Raw genomic sequence first — 21708 nt, 5'->3', positions numbered from 1 at the left:
CACCTGACCCTGACACCTGACCCTGACATCCTTCTGGGATGAACCTGGTTGAGAACCGACCTCTTTGTGAAACAGTTGAGGAAGTGAGCCCCCAGCAAGGAGCTGTGACTCGCCAAGCGCCGGGTGTTAAGGAAGAGGTGAAGGGCAGGGAAGGTGCTGATCTCTAGTCCAGAGCTCATCAGAGACTCTGCTCTTGGACCAGACCTGGCTGCCCACAAGGAGATAGGACGTGGGGACCCCTGGGGTGCACAGCACGCTCAGCCGCCTCTCCCCAGGTGACCTTGGTCTTAGCTGCCTGTCGGCCAGTGCACTTTCCCAATCAGCTTGCAGCATAGAGAGAAATGACTATCTTTTAATTTCATAGTTATTGGGGGGGGGGTATAATTGACAGAAATGTCTGCCTGATGCTCGTATCCCTTCGTCCCTGCCAGCACACCAATGGCTGGACCATGTCTAAGGCTCACACAGGCGTGCATGTGAGGGAGACAGGGAAGCTTCACCTACACCCGTGAGAGCAGACCCAATACCCAGCCAGAAGCCGGAGAGCCCCAGCAGCCCCTGCCCTTCTGAGGAAGCCTTGGCAAGAACTGGTCAGGATGAGTCATGAGCCAGGTGGTGTGGGGAATGGACCAACCAAGTGAATGTCGGGATTGTCGCCTCGGCACACCTGCTGAACTCTCTGGGGAAATGTGTTCCAGAACGTTCCCATGGGAGATGAAGGAGAACTCATGCTTCCTGTGTCATGTGGGGCCCTTGCCCCATGGCCTCCCTGACCCAGCTGCCCAGCCTGCCCCCTCCCTGCGTCTCCCAAGCCCACCCTCACCGCTTCTCTGACTCAGAGCGGCTGCACCTGCCCCGGGCCACACCCTCACCGCAGCGGGGTGCAGCTTCCTCGTTCTTGCATGGCCCGTGGGTCTTTCCATCCATCTGAATACAGGGTGCTCCACCATGTTGGGGGAAGGGGATCAGAGGTGATTTTATTGTAGCACCAGTTGTTTTTAACATCCATGCAGTCTTTTCCCAATGAACATTTTCCTGGAGCTTTTTGTAGTCCCCTCGCCCCAGCTGTCAGGTTGCTAATCCCATTTGATTCCATTGCTTCAGCATCCCAGGCTCTCTTGGCCTTTATCTCCAACCAGGCCTGATGTTGGCCATGAGGATTCAGGTGAGGGGCGGTGAGCCTGCCAGTCTGTGGAAGGGGAACCCGCAGTGGGACCATTTGGATTGGACCTGCGAGTGGTGGACGGGAGGACACGGGGGCTGCCAGGCAGGCTGGGGCTGGTGTGGAGCCGGCTGGAGCAGGACCCACTCTGGGGATGTGAGGAAGCAGCAGACTGGGAAGCACCAGGAAAACCAAGGGGGCACAGTAGCAGCACATGAGTGACCCCAAAGTGTCCGCCCCTCCTCCCCGGCCAGCTCTGCCTTCCTTTCTGGGGGGTCAGCCACCTTGCACCTTGCGGGCGAACAGGCGAAGCCGCAGCGGCCCGTTGGGGCTTGGTACTGTCACAGTGGAGGGTGGGTCTGCCTTCCTGATGGCAGTTTCCCCTGGACACAGCCTGGGAGCGGGGGATTGGCACGGCGCCCCTGTTTCCCACACGCCCCCACCAGACCCTGCCCTTGCACTTTCTGGCTGCCTCAGCCTCCATCACCCACTTTGTTCTCTGTACCTGTTAAAAATGAAGTTGCCGGGAGAGGAATGGGAGCAGTCACTTGCCTTTTGAGTTGGGTCTTCACCAGGAGGTGGCGCCCACTCCAAGTTGCTGGAGCAGCGGGGACTGGACCCCAGGGGCTGGAGCCCCAGGGTGCGGTAGGAGTAGGCTGGGTAGTAACCGACAGGAAACATCGCGGCAGGGCCCGGGCTCTTTATTCTGCCCACATGGGCAGCTTCCCCACGAGGGTGGTCTTGTGAGGTCTCAGACTCAGGGAGGAGGTGATGAAGGTAGAGCAGGCCTGACACCCCCACCCCCCCAGGACACGCGACCTGTCCCTTTGCTTTGGAAAAGGCAAAGCTTCGAGCCCCAGCTCCCCAGCCCCTGTGCACCTGTCACCTGGTCCCACCCCAAGCCCAATCTGCCAGGCTCCTGGCTCAGTACACCCTGAACCTAGGGTCCCAGCGCCTGGATAGACACAGTGACCCGCACGGAGCCACAGCCGGACCTCAAGTCCCACTCCTCACTGGCATTGTACGCCAGCCCTGGGGAGCCTTGTCTGGGAGACAGCTGCAGGTGCAGCCAGCGACACCGGGCCTCGTCGCAGGCCAGCATCACCGTGCCCTCGGGGTTGCTGTAGGTGCACCGGCTCGGGGCCACTTCTCCCTCCACGGCCAGATCCCAGCTGGCCCCTGGCTCCCTGTCGTCCAGCCCTGGGGCCAGGAAGCCAAAGCGGTCCCGGTTAACGGGGCACACCAGCTGCTCCTCCTGCAGAGCAGGCACCACCTGGCCCTTGAGGTAGGCAGGGCCTGCGCAGTAGGTCTGGATGTTGAAGAACCGGTCGCTGTACTGGCGCAGCCAGCTGAAGAGATAGGCCAGGTGGCAGTCGCACTGCCAGGGGTTGCCGTGCAGGGCCACATTGAACAGGTTGTCATTGGTGTCAAAGATGCCCTGTGGGAGGGTGGTCAGCTGGTTCCTGGACAGGCTGAGCAGCTCCAGCTTGGACAGGTTCTGGAAGAGGGCCGGGTGCAAGGCTGTCAGGTTGTTGCTGCCCAGGTAGAGCTTGGCCAACGCCCCAAGGTCCCTGAAGATGCTGGCAGGGAGGTGGGTGATGGCGTTGTGGGACAGCGTGAGGGAAGTGAGGCTGGACAGGTTGGCAAAGGCGTCCTCGGGGACCGTGTCCAGCTGGTTGTGGGACAGGGACAGGCCGACCAGGTGCGGCGTGTGGGCAAAGAGGCCAGCGGGCAGCGTCCGCAACGTGTTGCCCTGCAGGTTCAGGAAGGTCAGGTTGTCCAGGGCGGAGAAGACAGTGGATGGCAGGTGCCCCAGGGCGTTGCGCTGCAGCCACAGTGTCTCCAGGCTCAAGAGCCGTGAGAACACGGCCGGGGGCAGCTCAGAGATGGCGTTGCTGTCCAGGAAGAGCTCCTGCAGGCTGCCCAGGCGACCAAACACAGCCTGGGGCAGGCCCGAGAGGGCGTTGTTGCTCAGCTTCAGGCTCTGCAGGCTGGCGAGTGGGTGGAACAGCCCCTCAGGCAGCTGCACCAGGCGGTTCTGGGCGAGGTCGAGGCTTTTCAATTGGGTCAGCGGCCTGAAGAGCCTCTCTGGCAGGGTCTGGAGCCTGTTGCCCTGCAGCTGCAGGGACTCCAGGGCTCTCATGTGGATGAAGAGGTCCTCGGGCAGGGCCTCCAGCTTGTTGAAGTTCAGGGTGAACTTGCCCAGCAAGCCCAGGCCGGAGAAGATGTCGGCGCTGAGGTTGGAGAAGGCACTGCCCGTGATCTCCAGGTCCTCCAGGCCGGGCAGCCCACCGAAGGCTTCCGGCCCAAAGTGGCACAGCTGCGTGTTGAGGAAGACCAGCTTGGTCAGGTTGGGACTGCCGCTGAAGGCCCTGGTCCCCAGCGTTGTGAACGAGGTCTCCACAAAGACGACGTTGGTGGCATGCAGCGGGATGTCCAAGGGGATGGCAGTCAACTCCTCATCGGAGCAGAACACCTCCTGGACGAAGCAGTCACAGCCCATGGGGCAGGCCTGGGCGGGCCCAGCGAGCAGCAGGAGCGAGGCCCAGAGCAGCCAGGCTCCGGGGAGCATCTCCTAGATCCCCAGAGGGAGAGAGAACAGAACGGTGCCTTTACCAAGGGCAGTGAGGCACAGTGGCCAGAGCACTGGACACAGAGCACATATAGGGGTCAGGCTGTGAGCGAGAGCTAGCCTCATCAGGGAGGCCACTGTTTAGGAGAGAGAGAGAGAGAGAGAGAGAGAGAGAGAGAGAGAGAAAGGACTCTTCCATCCGCTGGTTCTTCCCCAAATGTCCACAGTGGCCAGGGCTGGGCTATGCTAAAGGCCGGAGCTGAGACTTACATTTGGGTCTCCCATGTGAGTGACAGGGATGCAAATACTTGAGCCAGTTCCTGCTGTCTCCCAGGGTGTGCTTTAGCAGGAAGCTGGTGTCAGCAGTGGAGCCAGGACTCGAACTCAGGCCCTCTCAGAGGGGATGTGGGCATCTCAAGTGGCAGCTTACCCTCAAGGTCAAACGCCCGCCCATAGCTGGTATATTTAATAGCTGTTGCACACCACCTCACAGCAACCTTGCAGGATAGGTGGGGCCAGGGTTCTCACCTCCTGAGCATGAAGGTGCCACGTGGGCTGTCCACTGTCACCCCGAAAGGTAGCGGCCCCGGCAAGACCAACACCCAGGTCTTTTGGACTTCCTGTGTCCTTTCCAAATTAGAGGAAAAAGTAGAAAAGAGACCAACGAGGCATAAAAGACAAATGTGGAAAGTAGGCTATGGGTATGGTAGAATTTTTCAATGCTGTATGCAAACTGGGGAGATGATTCCTGAATTGGAAATTTCGAAACCATAACTCATCCCAGGCTTCCCAACTGTGTGGTCCTGGGGCATGACTGACAAGTGTTCTAAAGAATGCTCCATTCAAAAGTTCCTCTGAGTTATCAAATGATAACTTTCAGGATCATTTTTAACAAATGTATCCTGATTTTCTTTTAAAGATTTATATATTTAGTTGAAAGGCAGAGTTAGAGAAGGAGAGAGAGAGAGAGAGAGAGAGAGAGTGAGAAAGAGAGATCCTCCATCTGCTGGTTCACTCGCCAAATGGCTACAACTGGACCAGATCAAAGCCAGGAGCCAGGAGCTTCTTCCAGGTCTCCCACTTGGGTGCAGGGGCCCAAGCACTCGGGCCATCTTCTGCTGATTTTCCAGGCCATTATTAGAGAGCTGGATCAGAAATGGAGTAGCTGAGATTCAAACAGATGCCCATATGAGATGCTTGTGTCATGTGTGATGGCTTTATCTGCTATGTCACAATGCCAGCCCCAACATTCAGGATTATTTTAACAGTCATATTGAGCTGCTACTGGCTGCATCTGAAGTGCCATGAAGGTCACCACCTTGCTAAAATAAGATGAGGCCTAAGCTCATTTGTGGCCAACCCCATATTTCCTACTCACGGGAAGCCCCAGGGATTATGGATGCCTGGGCACAATGAAGGGAGCTGAGGATGCTTAGGTACCAAGGATCATACTTGGGAACCAGTCACAGTCCGCAGGGGATCCCCAGGGACCCCCGGGACACTAGAGGACATGGTCAAGATCCAGGGACACCAGATCCAACCTAGCCCACCCACTGGGCTCTCAGCCAGCCGTGACCTGCTCCTTCCCTACCTTGCTTTTTCTGTCCCCAAGTTCTCGTAGAGGCCTTTTCAACCATGGGTAACTCCCCATCCATCCCCGTGGACTCACCCTGGGCTACCTCCTTAAAAACTGGGAAGCCTTTACACTGGATGTTACATCAAGAAAAAGCTCATTTCCTCTTGCACCACTGGCCACAGTCTAGGCTACAGAAGGGGGAAAGCTGACCACCACATGGGCCCCTCAACCTTCATCCTGTCCTTCAAACGGACCTCTTCTGTGAGAGAGAAGAAATGCTCAATGCTCCCTACAGCCAGGCCCTCAGGGCGCCCTTCCACAGCCCACCCTTAGGGGGAGCTGCAGGCTCGGTCCGCCCACGCCCTCCTAGGGACACCAGCTTCACAATACAGTCGACAGATGGGTCAAGTGGGCAGGGTCCAGCCCCTCGGGCTCAGCTTGTCCCATTGCTAGAACCCTCCCTAGGGGTGCTGAATCAAGCCCTGATTCTCTTTCATCCCATACTAGCCCAGCACCTGCACTTTGCAACCCCACCTGTGCCCAGGGGCAGCCCAGCTGGAATCACAGCACAGGTAAGTTTTGTTTGCTGAGAGAGATGGCTAACAAAGATGCTGGGACAATTAGTGTGCACATCCCTTTTTCCATGACTCACTGAAATCAATGTAAACAAAAGCTAAGGGCACATCTACTTTCCGTGCAGTAGAAAAACCACAAGTTTCTGTGACAACACCACTCAGAACTAACAGTAGCCAAAAACACCCTACATGGCTGCTGACTATGCCACCATAATGACTTTTAGGTAATTATAATGTCATTATAATAAAATCACCATGGCTGACACTCCTACTCCCATCATGCATGTGATGCCATGACACTCTCAAGTTTTCAAAAAGAGACCAAATAAGTGGTGCTCAAGCCCCGCCCCAAACCCCTTTTTGTGAATACTCAATTCAGTCCCACCCCAGACACCCCCTATGTCTCCACATCATATAAAGGGATGGATCTGAACCTCACTGAGTGGAATCCTCTTGTTTTGTTTTTTTAAGATTTATTTATTTGAAAGGTAGAGTTACAGAGAGGCAGAGAGAGAGAGAGAGGTCTTCTATCTGCTGGTTCATTCCTCAAATGGCTGCAACGGCCGAAGCTGCGCCAATCTGAAGCCAGGAGCCAGAAGCTTCCTCCGGGTCTCCCATGCGGGTGCAGGGGCCCAAGCACTTGGGCCATCTTCTACTGCTTTACTAGGCCCATAGCAGAGAACTGGATCGGAAGTGGAGCAGCCGGGACTCGAACCGTTGCCCATATGGAATGCCGTACTGCAGGCGGCGACTTTACCCCCTATGCCACAGCGCCGGCCCCACACCTCTGATGAGCACGCTTGCACTCCTTGAGTGTGTACTTCTGCTTTGCAGGCAAATAAATCTTGCTTCTCTGCTGACCTTTACTCACCTCTTGTCCTGGAACTCTTTCTTGCTACCCAGACATGCCACCCCACAACATCGTCACAGGTAAATAAAAGCTTTCTTTTGAGCAACTCACACTTGAAGCTGATTATTTGAGGACATCACAAGCAACAGGCCATTGTGTCCACTCTCAGTTCCAAGACCTGGAGATTCCACTGCCCCATAGTTTTGTTTTGTTTTGTTTTGTTTTTAAGATTTTTTTAGGTTAAACCTCCACCTGCGAAGCTGGCATCTCATATGGGCGGCAGTTCAAGTTGCGGCTACTCCACTTCCGATCCAGCTCCCTGATGATGTGCCTGGGAAGGCTGCGGAAGTTGGCCCAGGTCCTTGGGCCCCTGCACCCATGTGGGAGACCCAGAGGAGGCTCCTGGCTTTGGATCAGCCCAGCCCCGGCCATTGCAGCCATTTGGGAAGTGAACCAGCAGACAGAAAAAATCTCTCTTTGTAACTCTGCCTTTCTAATAAGTAAATCAATATTGATTTATTGCTCACTCACTCTCTATAACTCTTTCAAATCAAATATTTATTTATTTATTTGAAAGACAGAGAAAGAGAGAGAGAGATCTTCCACCTGCTGGTTCGCTCCTCAGATGGCTGTAATGGCCAGGGCTGGGTTGATCTGAAGCCAGGTGGGTCTCCAATGTGGGTACAGGGGCCCAAGCACATGGACCATCCTCTGCCATCTTCCTGTTAGGTAGGACATCAGAAAAAGGGTTTACTGGGGAGAGGGTATCCGTCAGATCGGAAGGGACACAGAGAGCACCCAGTCACTTGGACTGGGGGAGAGCGAGGTTATGTGGTTGAATGGAGAGAATACACCTGGGGTGGCTGAGCAGTGGGGCAGAGGGCTGAGCGCGCAGTCTGTTTGGACTCCCTAGGTTTTTAAGAGAGTCTGTTTACCCACCTCCTCCTCTCCTCCAGGACAAAGGGTGGGGAGTCCCAGTGGAAAGGTTTGTTGTGAAAATGAGCAAATTCCTCCCTCTAATCAGCCGAGGCCCGAACAAACCTGGGGAGGAATTTGCTCATTTTCATCCAACAAACCCTTCTGCCAGGACTCCCCATCCTTTGTCCTGGAGGAGAGGGGGAGGTGGGTAAACAGACTCTCTTAAAAACCTGGGGTGTCCAAACAGACTGTGCGCTCAGCCCTTTGCCTCTCTGCTGAGCCACCCACTTGGCCTGCCCAGGTGTGTTCTCTCCATTCAACCACATAACCTTGACCTCCGCCAGTCTGAGCGACTGAGCGCTCTCTCTCTGTCCCTTCCGTTGTGACGGATGCCCTGTCCCCAATAAAGCCTTATCACTCTGCTCTCTTTCTCACACCTGAAGTCTTTCTCGCATGAAGACAAGGACCCCACGGCTTCCACGGCCCTTTTCTCCAGTGACAGGTGCATGGGGCCCAAGCACTTGGCCCATCTTCCACTGCTTTCCCAGGTGCATTAGCAGGGAGCTGGATTGGAAGTGGAGCAGCTGGGACTCAAACTAGCACCCAAACAGGACACTGACATTGCAGACAGCAGCTTCACCTACTGATCCACAACACCAGCCCCCAAATATTATTTTGTAAGCAGTTTCCAGCATCTATAGGTCACAAATCAAGTGTGATTCGTGTACATGATAGGGAGTGGCTGGAAATCCGTAAATTTGAATGCTAAGCCTAAGACTTTCTAGTCCTGAGGTCTTGGGCACGTGATTTCCATTTGCTTATCTGTCAAATGGGATGTAGTAGTTCCCACCGTGCTAGGGCGATGGTGAGGATTAAGTTTGTAAGTGTAGCTGACCTTTTAGGTCAGGCTCTGGCAGAGAGTGACCAAGTAATAGACTTTATTCACTAATGTTCAAGGTTGCAAGCCACTATTGTGACAGAAGAGGTTTTATTTCACAAAAAAAAGTAGGGAGGACAAAATGCCCTTTAGATAGAATACATTTGAACTTACCAAGATTGACAAAGAAAGATCCCTGGCTCTCTCTGTAGTGAACAGGATCCTAACTGTTCTCAGTTTACCTCTTCCTGGTCAGAGTTCATTCAGGGTGGGAATCCCGGCTCCTGACTCAGCGTTGACCCTCTCTCTGCTGCCCTCTGCTGGCTACCTCCTCCGTCAATCCTGCTGTCCAAGCCACAAAACAGTGCAGCAGTCACCCCTTATCCCCCAGGCTTTGTTCTGAGGCCCCAGTGGCTGCCTGAAACCACAGCCAGTGATGGACCTTATGTACGCCATGTGTTTTCCCCTATACATACACACCTATGTTGAACTTCCACCTTTTCACTAAAAGAAAGCACTCCACAATTTCTTCTTGGCATATGCATATTTCCAGCATCAGTACTCAAGCACGTTGGGGCTATTATTAAGCGAAATAAGGTTACTTGCACACAAGCACTGAGATACTGAGAGGTTGGTCCGTAGCTGAGGCTGGAGACTAAGTGACTAACAGGTGGACAGTGTATACAGGACGGACACGCTGGGCATGCCACTCAGAATAGTGTGCAATTTAAAACCCCTAAGTTGTTTGCTTCTGGAATATTCCAGTTAATATCATCAGACAGTAATCGATGGCTTCCTGGAAGTGAAACATGGAAAAGGAAATGCCAGAAAAGGGAGTGCTTCTGTACTTCAACAGCCCCCTCCCCCGTCCCCTGGAGACACTCAGTGGCTCACAGCCTCTGCCAGCGTTTCTGTCTTATCAAGAGGGAAGGAATAATGTCTCCTTGAGAAAACGTGCACCTCCTGCAGCTCCTCTGATGTGCACCTGGCAGCTGAGAAGGCAGCACTCGCTCATAATAATACCCACGGGACTGGAATGCGAATCTGAACTCTGCAATGGCTCCTTCTCTCTTGGGGTGTCTCGGTCCAGGTTCTTGTCTCTGACCCAAGAGGGAATTTGAGGACAAGATGTAGCTAAAGGTCAGCAGAGACGCAAGAATGATTTGCCAGGCCAGCACTGTAGCATAGTGGGTAAAGCTGCTGCCTGAAACGCTGGCATCCCATATGGATGCCAGCTCGAGACCCGGCTGCACCACTTTCCATCCAGCTCTCTGCTGTGCCCTGGGAAAGCAGTGGAGGATGGCCCTAGTGTGTGGGCCCCTGCAACCACGTGGGAAACCTGGAAGAAGCCAGCTCTGGGTTTAAGCTACCAAATGGCAGATGCTGCATGGAAGGTGGGGGAGGGGTGGTACAGGTGGGACTGCATCACCGGTGAGACTACAGGGAGGGGCTGGGGACCTCAGCTGCTCCTTGCTAGCTACCTCCCCGCTGTCATTACTTCCAGGGAAAGAAAAACATCCTTGCTGCTTAAGATGCCTGTGTGTGTTCCCCAGTCCAGCAGTCACAGAGGTGAACGTTAGCTCGAGCCTGTTCGCTCTCCTAGGACTGCACCTGTACAGAGGATAGACGGTAAGCACCAGGCTCTGGATGAAGCGGATGGGGTAACCATCGTCCTGCCTGCACCTGCAGCACCTTGTTGCCCCTGAAGCAACTACACAAGACCCAGGGGCCCTGAAAGGAGCCTCCTTCTCTGGCCCTGCAGATGCGTCTCCCTAACCCTCGGCATGGTCTCGGGGAGAGGACGCCTCACAGCTCTCGTTTCATGTATTTGTTTTTTTGAAAAGTCGGGGGTTCTCATCCCTCTGCCCAGCATCCAGCATGGTGTTGGCCTCTGTGGGCCCAGTAACAGTGGTGCTGAGTGCAGCCCTCCAAGGATGGGATGAGCAGCCTGGGGGCAGAGCTGCCGGGCCCCAGAATGGTTGGAGCCAGGGCTAATGAGCCCCAGTCATACCTCAATTCCACCTGGGAGGAAAAGGAGAGCAGTTCCTATAGATATAGATGAGATAGAAATAGATAGAGATAGAGGTAGAGAGAGAGAGAGAGAGATAGAGATAGAGAGAGAGAGAGAGATAGATAGATATAGATATAGATATAGATATAGATAGACATAGGCATAGGTATAGGTATAGGTATAGATAGAGATAGAGAGACAGAGATGGAGATAGATACAGATACAGATATATGATATATAGAGATATATAGGTATTTATAGTTCTCGAGAGAGAGATCATATATGATATATAGAGGTATATATGATATCATAGATATATAGATATAGATATCTATAGTGAGAGAGAGAGATTTTTACTTATTTATTTGAAAGAGTTACAGAGGCAAAGGGAGAAAAAGCTATCCCCAGATGGGCGCAATGGCCAGGGCTGGGCCAGATTGAAACCAGGAGCCAGGAGTTTCACCTGGGTCTCCCACATGGGTGGCAAGGGCCCAAATACTTGCGCCATCTTCCGCTAATTTCTCCCAGACACATTAGCAGGGAGCTGGATTGGAAGTGGAGCAGCTGGGACTTGAACCGGCACCCATATGGGATGCCGGCATCACAGGCGGCAGCTTTACCCCCTATGCCAAAGCACTGGCCCCATCTCCTTTTTTAACATGCCATGATGTTAGTTATGTACCACTCAGTCTACGTTACTGACTTCTTTGGCTGCTGGTTTCACAAGGAAGTTTCTAGAAAAAAGTCCCACCGGAATGCTGGGCCTCTCAGCACTGAGACAGGAGGACTGTGGCCAGCCTCCCCACATGCATCCAAGATAGCAAGACAGGGCCCCAGGGTGCCCCTGCAGAGCTGGATGGAGAGCCTGTCTCCCGGTTTTCCTAGTTGCTTCAGCCGGTCAGCGGTGGCCAAGGTGGGCGGGCCTGAGAAAAGACAGCCCGTGCTCCTGGGGAGCCTGTGCCTCCTCTGCTTAGACACCCAGAGCCTGCGTGCTGCTCTCTTCCCCAGGGCCTCTCCCATTTGCTCCACTGTCACTCAGAGCAATGCACTGTGGGAGCATCCCACAGAGGAAGCAGCTCCAGGTCCTGCATCCTAACCATGGCATTGGTGGCACAGGAAGTCAGGGTAGGCAAATCTGTGTAGGTGCCCGAGGTGGGTGGGGGGAGCATTGCCAACACGGGGGCTGAGCAGAGGGTGCTATGCCCACCTGCCAGATCTCAGCACTCTCCCACACACACCTTGATCCCCAGAACAAGCCTGGAAGTGCCCAGGACAGGGATATTGGGCTTCCCACAGCCACAGTGAGCGGCCTGTGGGCGTACATGAGCCACACGCAGAGTGCTCGCCGCCACACCATGACACTTCCTGCCGAGGCAGAGGCGGGGGTGGGGGATGGTACATCCACTCCCCACATTTGCAGGGCCCAGGGACCCCACTTATGGCCGCCCAGGGACACCCACAGGCCTGGCATTGTCCACCTAGGGAAGACAGACCATGGACAGCCCCCAACAGGCTGGGGTCCTGGGTCCCTGAAGTGCAGTTTAACGTAAGGGCACAACCTCCAGGTAAGCCTGCGCCCTTGGCCTTGGCAGCCTCTCACCTTCTAGGGTGTCACTGGGGAACGGCCTGCTAAAGGCTAGGTCAAGGCCCCTCTGGCCCTGGGCTACGGGGGCAAAGGAGGCAGGGATGGTGCAAACTACAAGAGTGCAAACACTGATAAGTGCCCAACGACCCACTCTGGGCCCGAGTTCAACCCCGCGTCACTCTGGCCCCCCGCGTCACTCTGTCATGGCTGAGGGTCAGACAGTCAGGACTCTAGTCCTGTCTCCACCCATGACGGCCTGTGTGGCTTTGACCAGACCCCTGGACCTCTTTGTGCTTCACTCTGCTCATCTTCAAAACAGTGGCACAGGCTGGCGCCGAGGCTCACTTGGCCAATCCTCCGCCAGCGGTACCAGCACCCCAGGTTCTAGTCCCGGTCAGGGCACCAGATTCTGTCCCGGTTGCTCCTCTTCCAGTCCAGCCCTCTGCTGTGGCCTGGGAAGGCAGTGGAGGATGGCCCAAGTGCTTGGGCCCTGCACCTGCATGGGAGACCAGGAGGAAGCACCCAGCTCCTGGCTTCGGATCAGGGCAGTGCGCCTGCCATAGCGGCCATTTGGGGGGGGGGGTGAACCAACGGAAAAAGGAAGACCTTTCTCTCTGTCTCTCTGTCTCTCTGTCTCTCTCTCTCTCTCTCTCTCACTGTCTAACTCTGCCTGTAAAAAAAAAAAAAAAAAAAAAAAAAAACATAACAGTGGTACAATGCTGCCTGCCCAGAGGGGCTGCTGTGACGACTGAGTGAGGAGGGTGCAGAGCTGCAAGCCCTGAGCCTGGCACACGGTGAGCGTGCAGCCACACCCGGGACCTCGGGCCTTCCGAGCTCAGCCAGCCCCAGCTCGGTTCTCAAGCAGTCACAGGGGCTAGCCACGGAAACCCGATGAGATCATCCCACTGCCCCTCCGGGGCCTGTCTGTGCACTTTCTGGTCCCTTCCTGCCAAGGCAAAGTGTAGTGGTTTTGCCTTTGGTTTAGGGGTGCACAGACCCTGAGGCCTATGGACAGGTCCCCGACTCACCCTCCATCCAGACAGCAGGTCACTGGGGCACTCTGGAAATGGGCTATCCCCTAGCCTGGGGACAGCAGAGACTGGCACTAGAGGGCCACGGTGGGACAGGGGCCAGGAGACTCCTGTTTTCCATCTGGGAGCCAGACCAGCAGATACCCACAAAAATGTTCCACAAGCAGAGGGGAGTCTGGCTTTTTTTAAGCTTTTTTGTAATGTTTTGTAGAACTGTTTTTGGTTGTCTGGGAGCAAGTGGACTCCTTGCTCCTCTGCAGTTGCTCTTGGGCGGGTGCATTTCTGCGTGTGCCTCGAGCCAGTCTGTCATCCACCACAGAGCTAAACCTCACCCGTTCCAGAGTTCCAGAGGGAGGCAGGAGCCCAGAGCCCCAGGGGACACACTCAGTGCTCACTGCCCTGGAATCTGCTTCGCCAACAGGGCCGGATTCTGCCGCTTGGACGCCAGCTTTGCCAGAACAAGAGCAGCCGCTGAGGCCCGGCTGGAGCCCCAGGGAGGACCTGCTGCTCCCCAGACCTTGGAGCAGACACCACGGAGCAGGTCAAGGTCTGACGCCTGGGCTGGCTTCCAGCCTGAGCCTCTTCCCTGGCAGCCCGCCCCCACCTGCTGCCCACGAGTGTCCCCAGGACAGAAGCGCCCTGAGTCCCTGCCCCTGCATCTGCGGGTCACCATCCTAACACCCAACCTGCAGCACCATTAGGGCCACTGTGGCTCTCACATGAGAGAAGAGGCATTGGATGATGCCAGAAACAGCCTGAATATCTCACATGAGGGGTTCCTGGGGGAATGACACTGCACAGGTGTGTGGCGGCCTCCTGTGCTGGCCACACTGTTGTATTACCGGTCAGTATTTATGGACAAGAGGCTTGCACCATCTTAAATCAAGTATATTGAGGCTTAAAATACTGATTTTTCACTTGCAGAGTGCACTTGTGCCTGGACAACATAATAAATAATAAATCAATTGTACACTAAATATTTGGATGTGTAGTCTACAATGCTAAAGAGTGAACACGTATCGTGTTGGTAATAAGGTGGGAAGACATTTTATTTCAAAAACTGAGATAATCGTGGAACACACGAGGCGTGGTCGCGAGCACCCAGCTATGGACCCCTCCGGAAGGAGCTGGTGGCTGTGCGAGGTGGCAGCTCCCGCAGCCCAGTTCACGAGTTCCTTCCTTCCTGCCAGGGGCCATGCAAAGGCCGCCAGAGGGAGCTTGTCCACAGAGGAGACAGCTGAAGCAAGACGGAACTGCGAACCAGGCCCTGCCACGGGCCAGCACCCTGGCTCCACCGCACGCCTCCGTCCCTTGATACACCTGGGCCTGCCTTTCCTGTTGCTGCGCCCGGATTCTGCCGCCCTCCCAGGCCTGCACGACCTTGCTGCTTCTCCTTTGGATCTGCAGGTCACTTCCGTCCCCTGCCGCCTCTGCGGGCCCCTCGGCGCCGCCTTCCAGCCAGTGGCACCCACCCACCCAGCACCCCTGGGAGCCAGGGTCATGCTGCTGTATCTCTGTATCCAGCTCTGCACCAGGCACCTGGCTTGGGGCTGGGCCCAGAGGAGGAGCCCAAGCCCGTGTGCTACTGAACAGGATGTGTCCCAGCGTTCTGCGACCTTGAACCTGAGGCCCGGCTCCTCATCCCGCTTAGGGGAACGGGGAAAGCACTTTCTTGGCTCTGCCAAGTTGCCACCTGGGTTCCAGTGTGATGCCTACTACCTGCGTGGGCTTGGCCCAGTCCCTCCCCACCCCATAATTCAAACTCATCCCTTGGGGCTAGCAGGGATCGGGTTGGGTGCCAAACATGCAGGAGCAGTCAATATAAAACACCCAGCACAGGGCCTGGCAATCAGTGAACGCTCAGTAAAAGGTAACTCGGTGCAGACTGTACTCCTAGAGCGACCGTGGGCTGGATCTCATAAGCCGAGTCACTTCCGGGAATGGCAGGAGGGACTAGCCACCGTGCTGCCAGGGTGTAGGAATAGACCAGCTGGGATCCAGGCAACCCAGCCACCCGAATTCCCCGTCTCCTGCAAGGCCCTGAGGACAGACTGGCATTCCTCTCAAACCCCCCTGCCCAACTTCCTCTCCCCATGCCCACCCCAGCTGAGCCCTCAGGAGCTTCCCCAGGCCCTGGGGGAGGGGGGGGGCAGACCCTGCAGCCCACCTGGAGCTGGGGAGTACTCTGCACCCGGAAGAGCTGAAAGCCCCCGTGCTGCCCCCGTGGAGCCCCCAGGCCAGACACTCCCCCTCCTCCACCCTCCACGGAGCTGGGAGCCACCCAGGCCGCCTACCATGAGTGGCTCTGTGTCCGGCGACAGCACCCTGGCTTTTTCTTGGGAGCAGGGGGTGTCTGTGTGGTCTGTGGCCAGCTGAATCCAGCCCCAGCGCTGATCAAAGGTCCGAGCAGTGGTTCCTCCCTTCACGTGGCCCCAGTGTTCCTGGAATGTCAACAGGGTCACAGGGCCTCTGAAGATTACACAATGACCCTGAACTGCTCCCTCGGACAGACACCTGGCGAGGCCAAAGCCCCACAGAGGTCGCAGGCTTGGGGCTTTTAGGACTCCAAGGTCACCCAGCAGCCCTAGAAGGCTCCAGAAGTCTGCGCTGCAGAGTTCTCAGAGCCTTGCACACGGGCGCCCTCTCGAGAGCCTGGCCAGGGCTCTGGGAGCTGCGCCTCAGCCGGCCGCTGTCCACAGGCACCTGCTCGGCTCCCAGCCTGGCAAGAAGCCCTAAGAGAGCCAGCAGGGGTGCTGTGTTGTTTGGCTTTGTTTGTTTATGAGTCAACTTCCTAAATTCTTTCTGAGTTAAAAGGGGAAAAGTTATAGGACCGAGAATGTGGGCCCGAGATGGAGAGGAACACTTTCACCCTCGGGCTAGCCACCCATGGAGGAAGTGATGGTGGGGGGGGGGGGGGGGAGAGGTTTTGCTGCCTCTGGAGGGGTGCAACCAGCAGCTGCAGAACAGGAAAGAGAGAGAGTGTGTGTGTGTGTGAGAGAGAGAGAGAGAGAGAGAGGAGGATACAAGTGGATTTGCGGTGTGTGTGAGTATGGTTGGGTGAGTGGGAGTGGGAGACACGACTGGACTTGGCAAGTGTGGGTAAGTGTGAGCACGTGTGTGCACCCGAGTATTACAAGGTGTGCAGTGTGAAGGGATGACATGGACAAACAATCCAAGATGGTTTTCAACGCCAGAAGCCTCCCGGGCAGGGTGGTCTGGTGACTTTTTTTTTTTTTTTTAATTTTTATTTATTTATTTTTTGACAGGCAGAGTGGATAGTGAGAGAGAGACAGAGAGAAAGGTCTTCCTTTTCCGTTGTTTCACCCTCCAATGGCCGCTGCGGCCAGTGCATCGCGCTGATCCGAAGCCAGGAGCCAGGTGCTTCTCCCGGTCTCCCATGGGGTGCAGGGCCCAAGGACTTGGGCCATCCTCCACTGCCTTCCCGGGCCATAGCAGAGAGCTGGCCTGGAAGAGGAGCAACCAGGATAGAATCCGGCGCCCCAACCGGGACTAGAACCCGGTGTGCCGGCGCCGCAAGGCGGAGGATTAGCCTGTTAAGCCACGGCGCCGAGGTGACTTTTCCCCTGTCACTTAGTCGGGGTCTTCACCCCATTCCTCTGAGGAGTCAGTTAACATTTCTTTTGCATCAGCCACACTGCAAAGGCCTTGCAGAGAGCAGCGAGGGAGCATTTACTGTAGGCACATCACAGGTCCACGCCTGGCAGAGGGGCAGCGCCCAGCAGCGGGGAGGCCGAGGGGTGTGCCAGCCCCCTCCTCAGGGGCACTGGAGCTGCAGCAAGGGCACCTTGGTGGCTCCGAGGAGCGGCTCAGAGAAGCAGGCTCGTGCCTCTGGGGAGACTCCCGGCCAGGCGGGGCAACAGCAGGCCCTCAAGGCTTGTATGCTCACCTCCACACACAGCTGGTCCGCCCGTCAGCATGCTGCACTCCACAGCCCCGAGTCTGAATTATGGCTCCAATCCACCAGCCAGTCCTTGGACAAGTCATTTAATCGCTGCAAGTCTGCATTTATGTGTGTGGGGTGAGGATGGCAGAGGGCCTGGTGAGGTGCGCGTGTGCACGCGCATGTGTGCGTGTGATCAAACTGCAGAGGCAGCCAGCAGGAAAGACACTGGGCACGTGTGCATGTGAGTGGCGGGGGCTTTGCATTAGGGGCCCCAGGTTCTTCCAGGAGAGAATGAGGAAGACCCCACTCCATCTTCCCCATGGCTGGAAATCCCAGAAGCCCATGTGGGTCAGGTTCAGTGGTTAGGGAAAGGCAGGAAGGGCAAGAAGACCCCGCCCCTCGCCATGGAAACGCTCTGGCCCCGCAATAAGGTGAACATTATGGCCTCGGGCCCGGCACCACTTCCTTACACACAGCCTTACAGCCGGCAGAAGGCATGGGAAGAGCTACGAGGATGTGGCTTGGGGTGCCTTTCCCAGGCGTAACGGGGGGCTAAGGGAAAAGCGGAGCTCCCGTCTCTGAACGGCTGGGCCTGCTCCCCTGGGGACACCCAGGCTCTTGGTGTCAGGCGGTGGGGGGGGCGGGGGGATCACTGTTATTCGGAGAATGTCTTCTCAGCCTTGGGCTCACTGGGCCCGGGTCCAAGCACTGGCAGGGGTCCAGAGCCGGACGTGTGCCGCATGGTCCTCCCGCCCCAGTGTGTGCAGGCTCGTGTGTGCACCTGTGTGCGTGCGTGTGAATGTGCATGGCTGGAGCTGAGTGCATGTCGTTGTCTTCCTGATGGCACAGAAGAAACTCCTGCCTGGGAGTCCTCAGGCCTGGGCCGAAGGGCTGGTTCACGTGCTGTCTTGAGCTCTCTCCTTTAGTTAATGAGCTTTGTTGAACCTATCCTTAAAGTCCCTTCGGCCACAGAGGCCTATGGTTACCGTTTATGGTTTCCTTGTTGGTCCCCACTCACTTTCCACAGCCTGTTCTCAGCCCAGAATCTACTCTCGGTGAGGTGCTATCCAGGTCAGCCTGGCACGCATGTGGCAAGAGCACCGCCAGTGTGCAATCCTCCAGCCAAGGCATCCAGAGACAGCCCGTGTCCTGTGCATATCGTTTATTGCTGATTCTGTACACCAAATGTATTACAAGCAGCACCTAGGAAAAGACAGACCCCCAACCCTGCCCACCAGGGCTCACACTCTAGCAAACCCCAGCAGCCTAGAAATCTCTAAATGCATCACCAAGCACTTGGGAGTATTGGCAACGATTCTCTAAGCAAGATGAACATGATCTGCATTGGAAGGCAAGGGGCTGGTGACAGCAACCTCCTCTTAGGAGAAGGGACCTGGAACCAGGAGGTGTTTCACTGGGCTGTGGCTTCCCACCCATCCAGACACCACTGCCTGCCCAAAACCCAGACACGGCTCTGGCTGCGGGATCCATGGGCTGAATCCTGCCGTGGTTTATAACGAAAGGCGAGGACGCATCCCACATCCGCTTACCCACTCCAGCTTTCCACCCCCCGTAAGCTTCCTGGAACGGCAATTCCTGGAACGGCAACATTGGAAAGGTTGCGGAAGCTGTGGGGTTGCCCACGGAAAGTTGGAAGAACCTTGCTGTGTCTCTAAACCCGAGAGAGGAGCAGTGGGCCCACAACCCAACAGGCCCCGTGAGAGCAGGCAGGTTCTCTGTAACGCGTGGGTGAGTTCAGTCTCTCCCTGGATTTACAAAGCTCTTGATGTACACAGCACCAGGGAAGTTCCAATGACGGAGGCCAAGGGGAACAGCAAGAGGGTGGCTCCCACTTCCTTGGGGCTAATGACAAAAGCTGGCACAGGCCAGGAGGCCTTGCATAACGTTCGAAAGAGAAGCAGAGCCCAGAGCCTGTGGGATCACGAGCAGAGCGAGCAATTTTCTACGTGGCACAAGGGGAGTGCTCATATCACAGGAGTGTTCTGAGGGCTGAAGAGGGACCACGTGCCCCGCATGTTAGTGGGTGTCTGGGCACAGTAGGCACTTTAGAAAATTAGTGGTTCTCATTGACGTTTATTCTCTTTCCTCCCACACGGACTACCCCTCTTGCTGCTGGGAAGGCTGCTGGGTGACTGGCCAGGCGGCCTAGAAGGTTCACATAATGCAGTTTGGGGAAGCTTTTTACTGATGAAGGCCATCTGAGTATTTCCAACATTATCCACGGGCCGTAAGAAGTTGTCAACTTTGAAAAATGAGCCTGCTCCAGACTTACTGAGTTCCGAGTTCCACCTGCAGAAGCCTTGTTTGGGCCACACCACGTGATTCTGCAGGTCTTATACGGCCCTTGGGTCAGAAATTCCCCACCCCTGATTAAAAGGGAGCGCCACCTCTCACCTGAGGCGCTCCCAGGCCCGGTCACTTGAAGACAGCTGTCCTCGGGCCAGCCTTTGGGCCAGAGAGAAACAGACTCCAATGTCATGGCCAGTGTGAGAAACACTCAGGGGTTCTGAGCTCTTGTCTGTGTACCTGGAATGAAGAGGATTCTGCCGCCCCCACCCCCAACCCCCCAACCCTGGCCACTTGTCCCCACACTGGAGCCAGTGCACAACGGCACCTGACAGTTCTGGGTGGAGGGATGTGGTGGCAATCTGTGCCTCATGCCTGGAGAAGAGCAGGCCCGGCTTCCCCTCCGGCCCCAGGACCATCAGAGCAGCGGCCGGCAGCACCGTGATAATCCCACCCCCTCCCCAGGTGCACTTGTTTCCGGGCACCAGAAAGCTGTGGTGCACGTCCACTGGTGGCTACGGACATTTTGAAAAGCACCGAAGATGCAGGATTGGCCTTGGCCAGATGGTGCTTTGTGACACAGCCCTGCCTGTTCCAGATTCCCTGGGATGGAGAGTGGAACACTACAGGTGCATTCATTTTCACAAACATCCCTTCCAGGACCCTTTCTGTTGGTGGATGGGAGAGGAAATCTGGTCATCGCATCAGCCTTGTGCTGCCAAGACTCCCTCTCCCTCCCTCGGGGAGACTTCTTACGTGTTCTGTGGGGCAAAGGGAATGAGTGAGGGTCAGCTAAAGATCCTCCCCGGGCAGACAGAGAGTCTTGAAATTCTCCTTTTCACTGTTTTTGCTCTTCACCTGGTAGACCAGTTGTCCAGAGAAAGGCCTGTGTTGCCATGAGCATAATTCTTTTCAATAGTGAATAAACACAGGTATAGTAGAAAGTGTAGCAAAGGTGTTGGTGATTTCCATTCAAGGAAGAAAACAGCCCTGGACCAAACAACCCAACTCAGAACCGGAACACAGGGAGGAAGAGCTCCCAGGAGTTCGCAGACCCCGGTGCCCAGCCAGCGGCGTGTCTAACCTCTGCTGTACGTGAGCGTGCTGACTGGTGGCTGCTGGCTGACTACTGTGCATGGAGAATTTTCCACGACATTAGACGGATCGCTGGATGCTGCTACATGTGGTTGTTCAATTAAAGGATCTCATCTCTGAGCTATTTCACTTCCCCCAAATGGAGAATGAAAATTAAAAACAGAAACAGGCCCATCATGCCCATAAAAGGGCCTCCAAGGAGCAACAACAGCTTGTTGGCAGGGAGGAGGGCGTGGTCACACAGCCAGTGTGGCTGCCTTGGGGTCTTAGGATTTAATAAAATCTGTAGCCCAGGCCAGAAGTTTCCTGTCCTGTCCATGCCACATCTCCTCCTCCATCCCTGGCAGCTGGGCCTTTGCAAGGGCTGGCCTGGGCCAGGAGCAGGGATGGGCCCATCCGGCTCCAGGGGACCAGGTCTCAGGTAGATCAGTGCCATTGCCAGAAGCCCGTGTTCTCCAGGGAAAGCTGGGGGCAGGGACACTGACAAAACTGTTCCAGGATGCTGACTACATGGGCTTTTGGTTTGTGAACATTGTCCAGGCCACGTGCTTGCCGCCATGTTTGTTCCATTTCAATGAGAAGGCAAACAAGAAAACCCCAGGGATGAATATGAGGACCCCCCCTGCCCAGGGCACCAGGCTCCTCTCTCCATCCAGTACCAATAAGCTGATGTCAGTGCTTGTGGAAGTCAGAAATCCTACATGCTTTTATTCCTTACAGGGCCAAGATGTTACAGTTTGTAGACAGCATTCTCTAAAGGGCTGAACTTGCAGCACCTGTGCCCTGCCTGCTTCTCCAGGTGATGATGACGAGAGAGGTGCTGGTGACAGCCCTGTCCCCAAGACCTAAGAGCAGGATGCTCCTCTCTTCATGGCATCCTCAAAGCTCCTGGGAAACCAGCTACGTGGGTGGAGGCTCACTGAGGACAGAACTGGCTCTGCCTTGAGCAGCAGAAAACCCAGGGAGGAGCTTCCACCCGAGAAGGCGGGGTCAAGCCCTGGCCCAGGGCCCAGAGGAGAAGAGCGAAAGAAGGGGTGATTGACTTACACAAGACCCAGCAGCGGGGCTGGCCAGGGAGAGAACTATGCCCAGCAAGTGAGCAGCAGGCTTGGAAATAACTGAGTCTACAGAAGCCAGGAGGGGCGTGGGCATGGGGCAGGCTGTCCTTGGAAGACAGGTGTGAGGATTCCAGGGAGGTACCCTCTTGAAGGAAATCCAAGGGTGGGAACTGGGAATCCCCCAGGC

General features: G+C 55.8%; 1 protein-coding gene across 1 annotated transcript; it reads right to left on the bottom strand.

The window, feature by feature from the left end:
* Window positions 1–1847: 1847 nt before the first annotated feature.
* On the bottom strand, window positions 1848–15541 carry CPN2 (carboxypeptidase N subunit 2). Its single transcript, XM_062177323.1, has 2 exons — window positions 15452–15541; window positions 1848–3737 (listed from the first exon to the last, which is right to left on the bottom strand). The coding sequence occupies exons 1-2, from the start codon at window positions 15452–15454 to the stop codon at window positions 2103–2105; spliced, it is 1638 nt and encodes a 545-aa protein (XP_062033307.1). The 5' UTR covers window positions 15455–15541; the 3' UTR covers window positions 1848–2102.
* Window positions 15542–21708: the final 6167 nt, after the last annotated feature.

The sequence above is a fragment of the Lepus europaeus genome, chromosome 2 (assembly GCF_033115175.1).
Source record: "Lepus europaeus isolate LE1 chromosome 2, mLepTim1.pri, whole genome shotgun sequence".
Lineage (NCBI taxonomy): Eukaryota > Metazoa > Chordata > Mammalia > Lagomorpha > Leporidae > Lepus > Lepus europaeus.
Note: the sequence above shows the minus strand (reverse complement) of the source record. Positions and strands in the feature narration are given on the sequence as shown.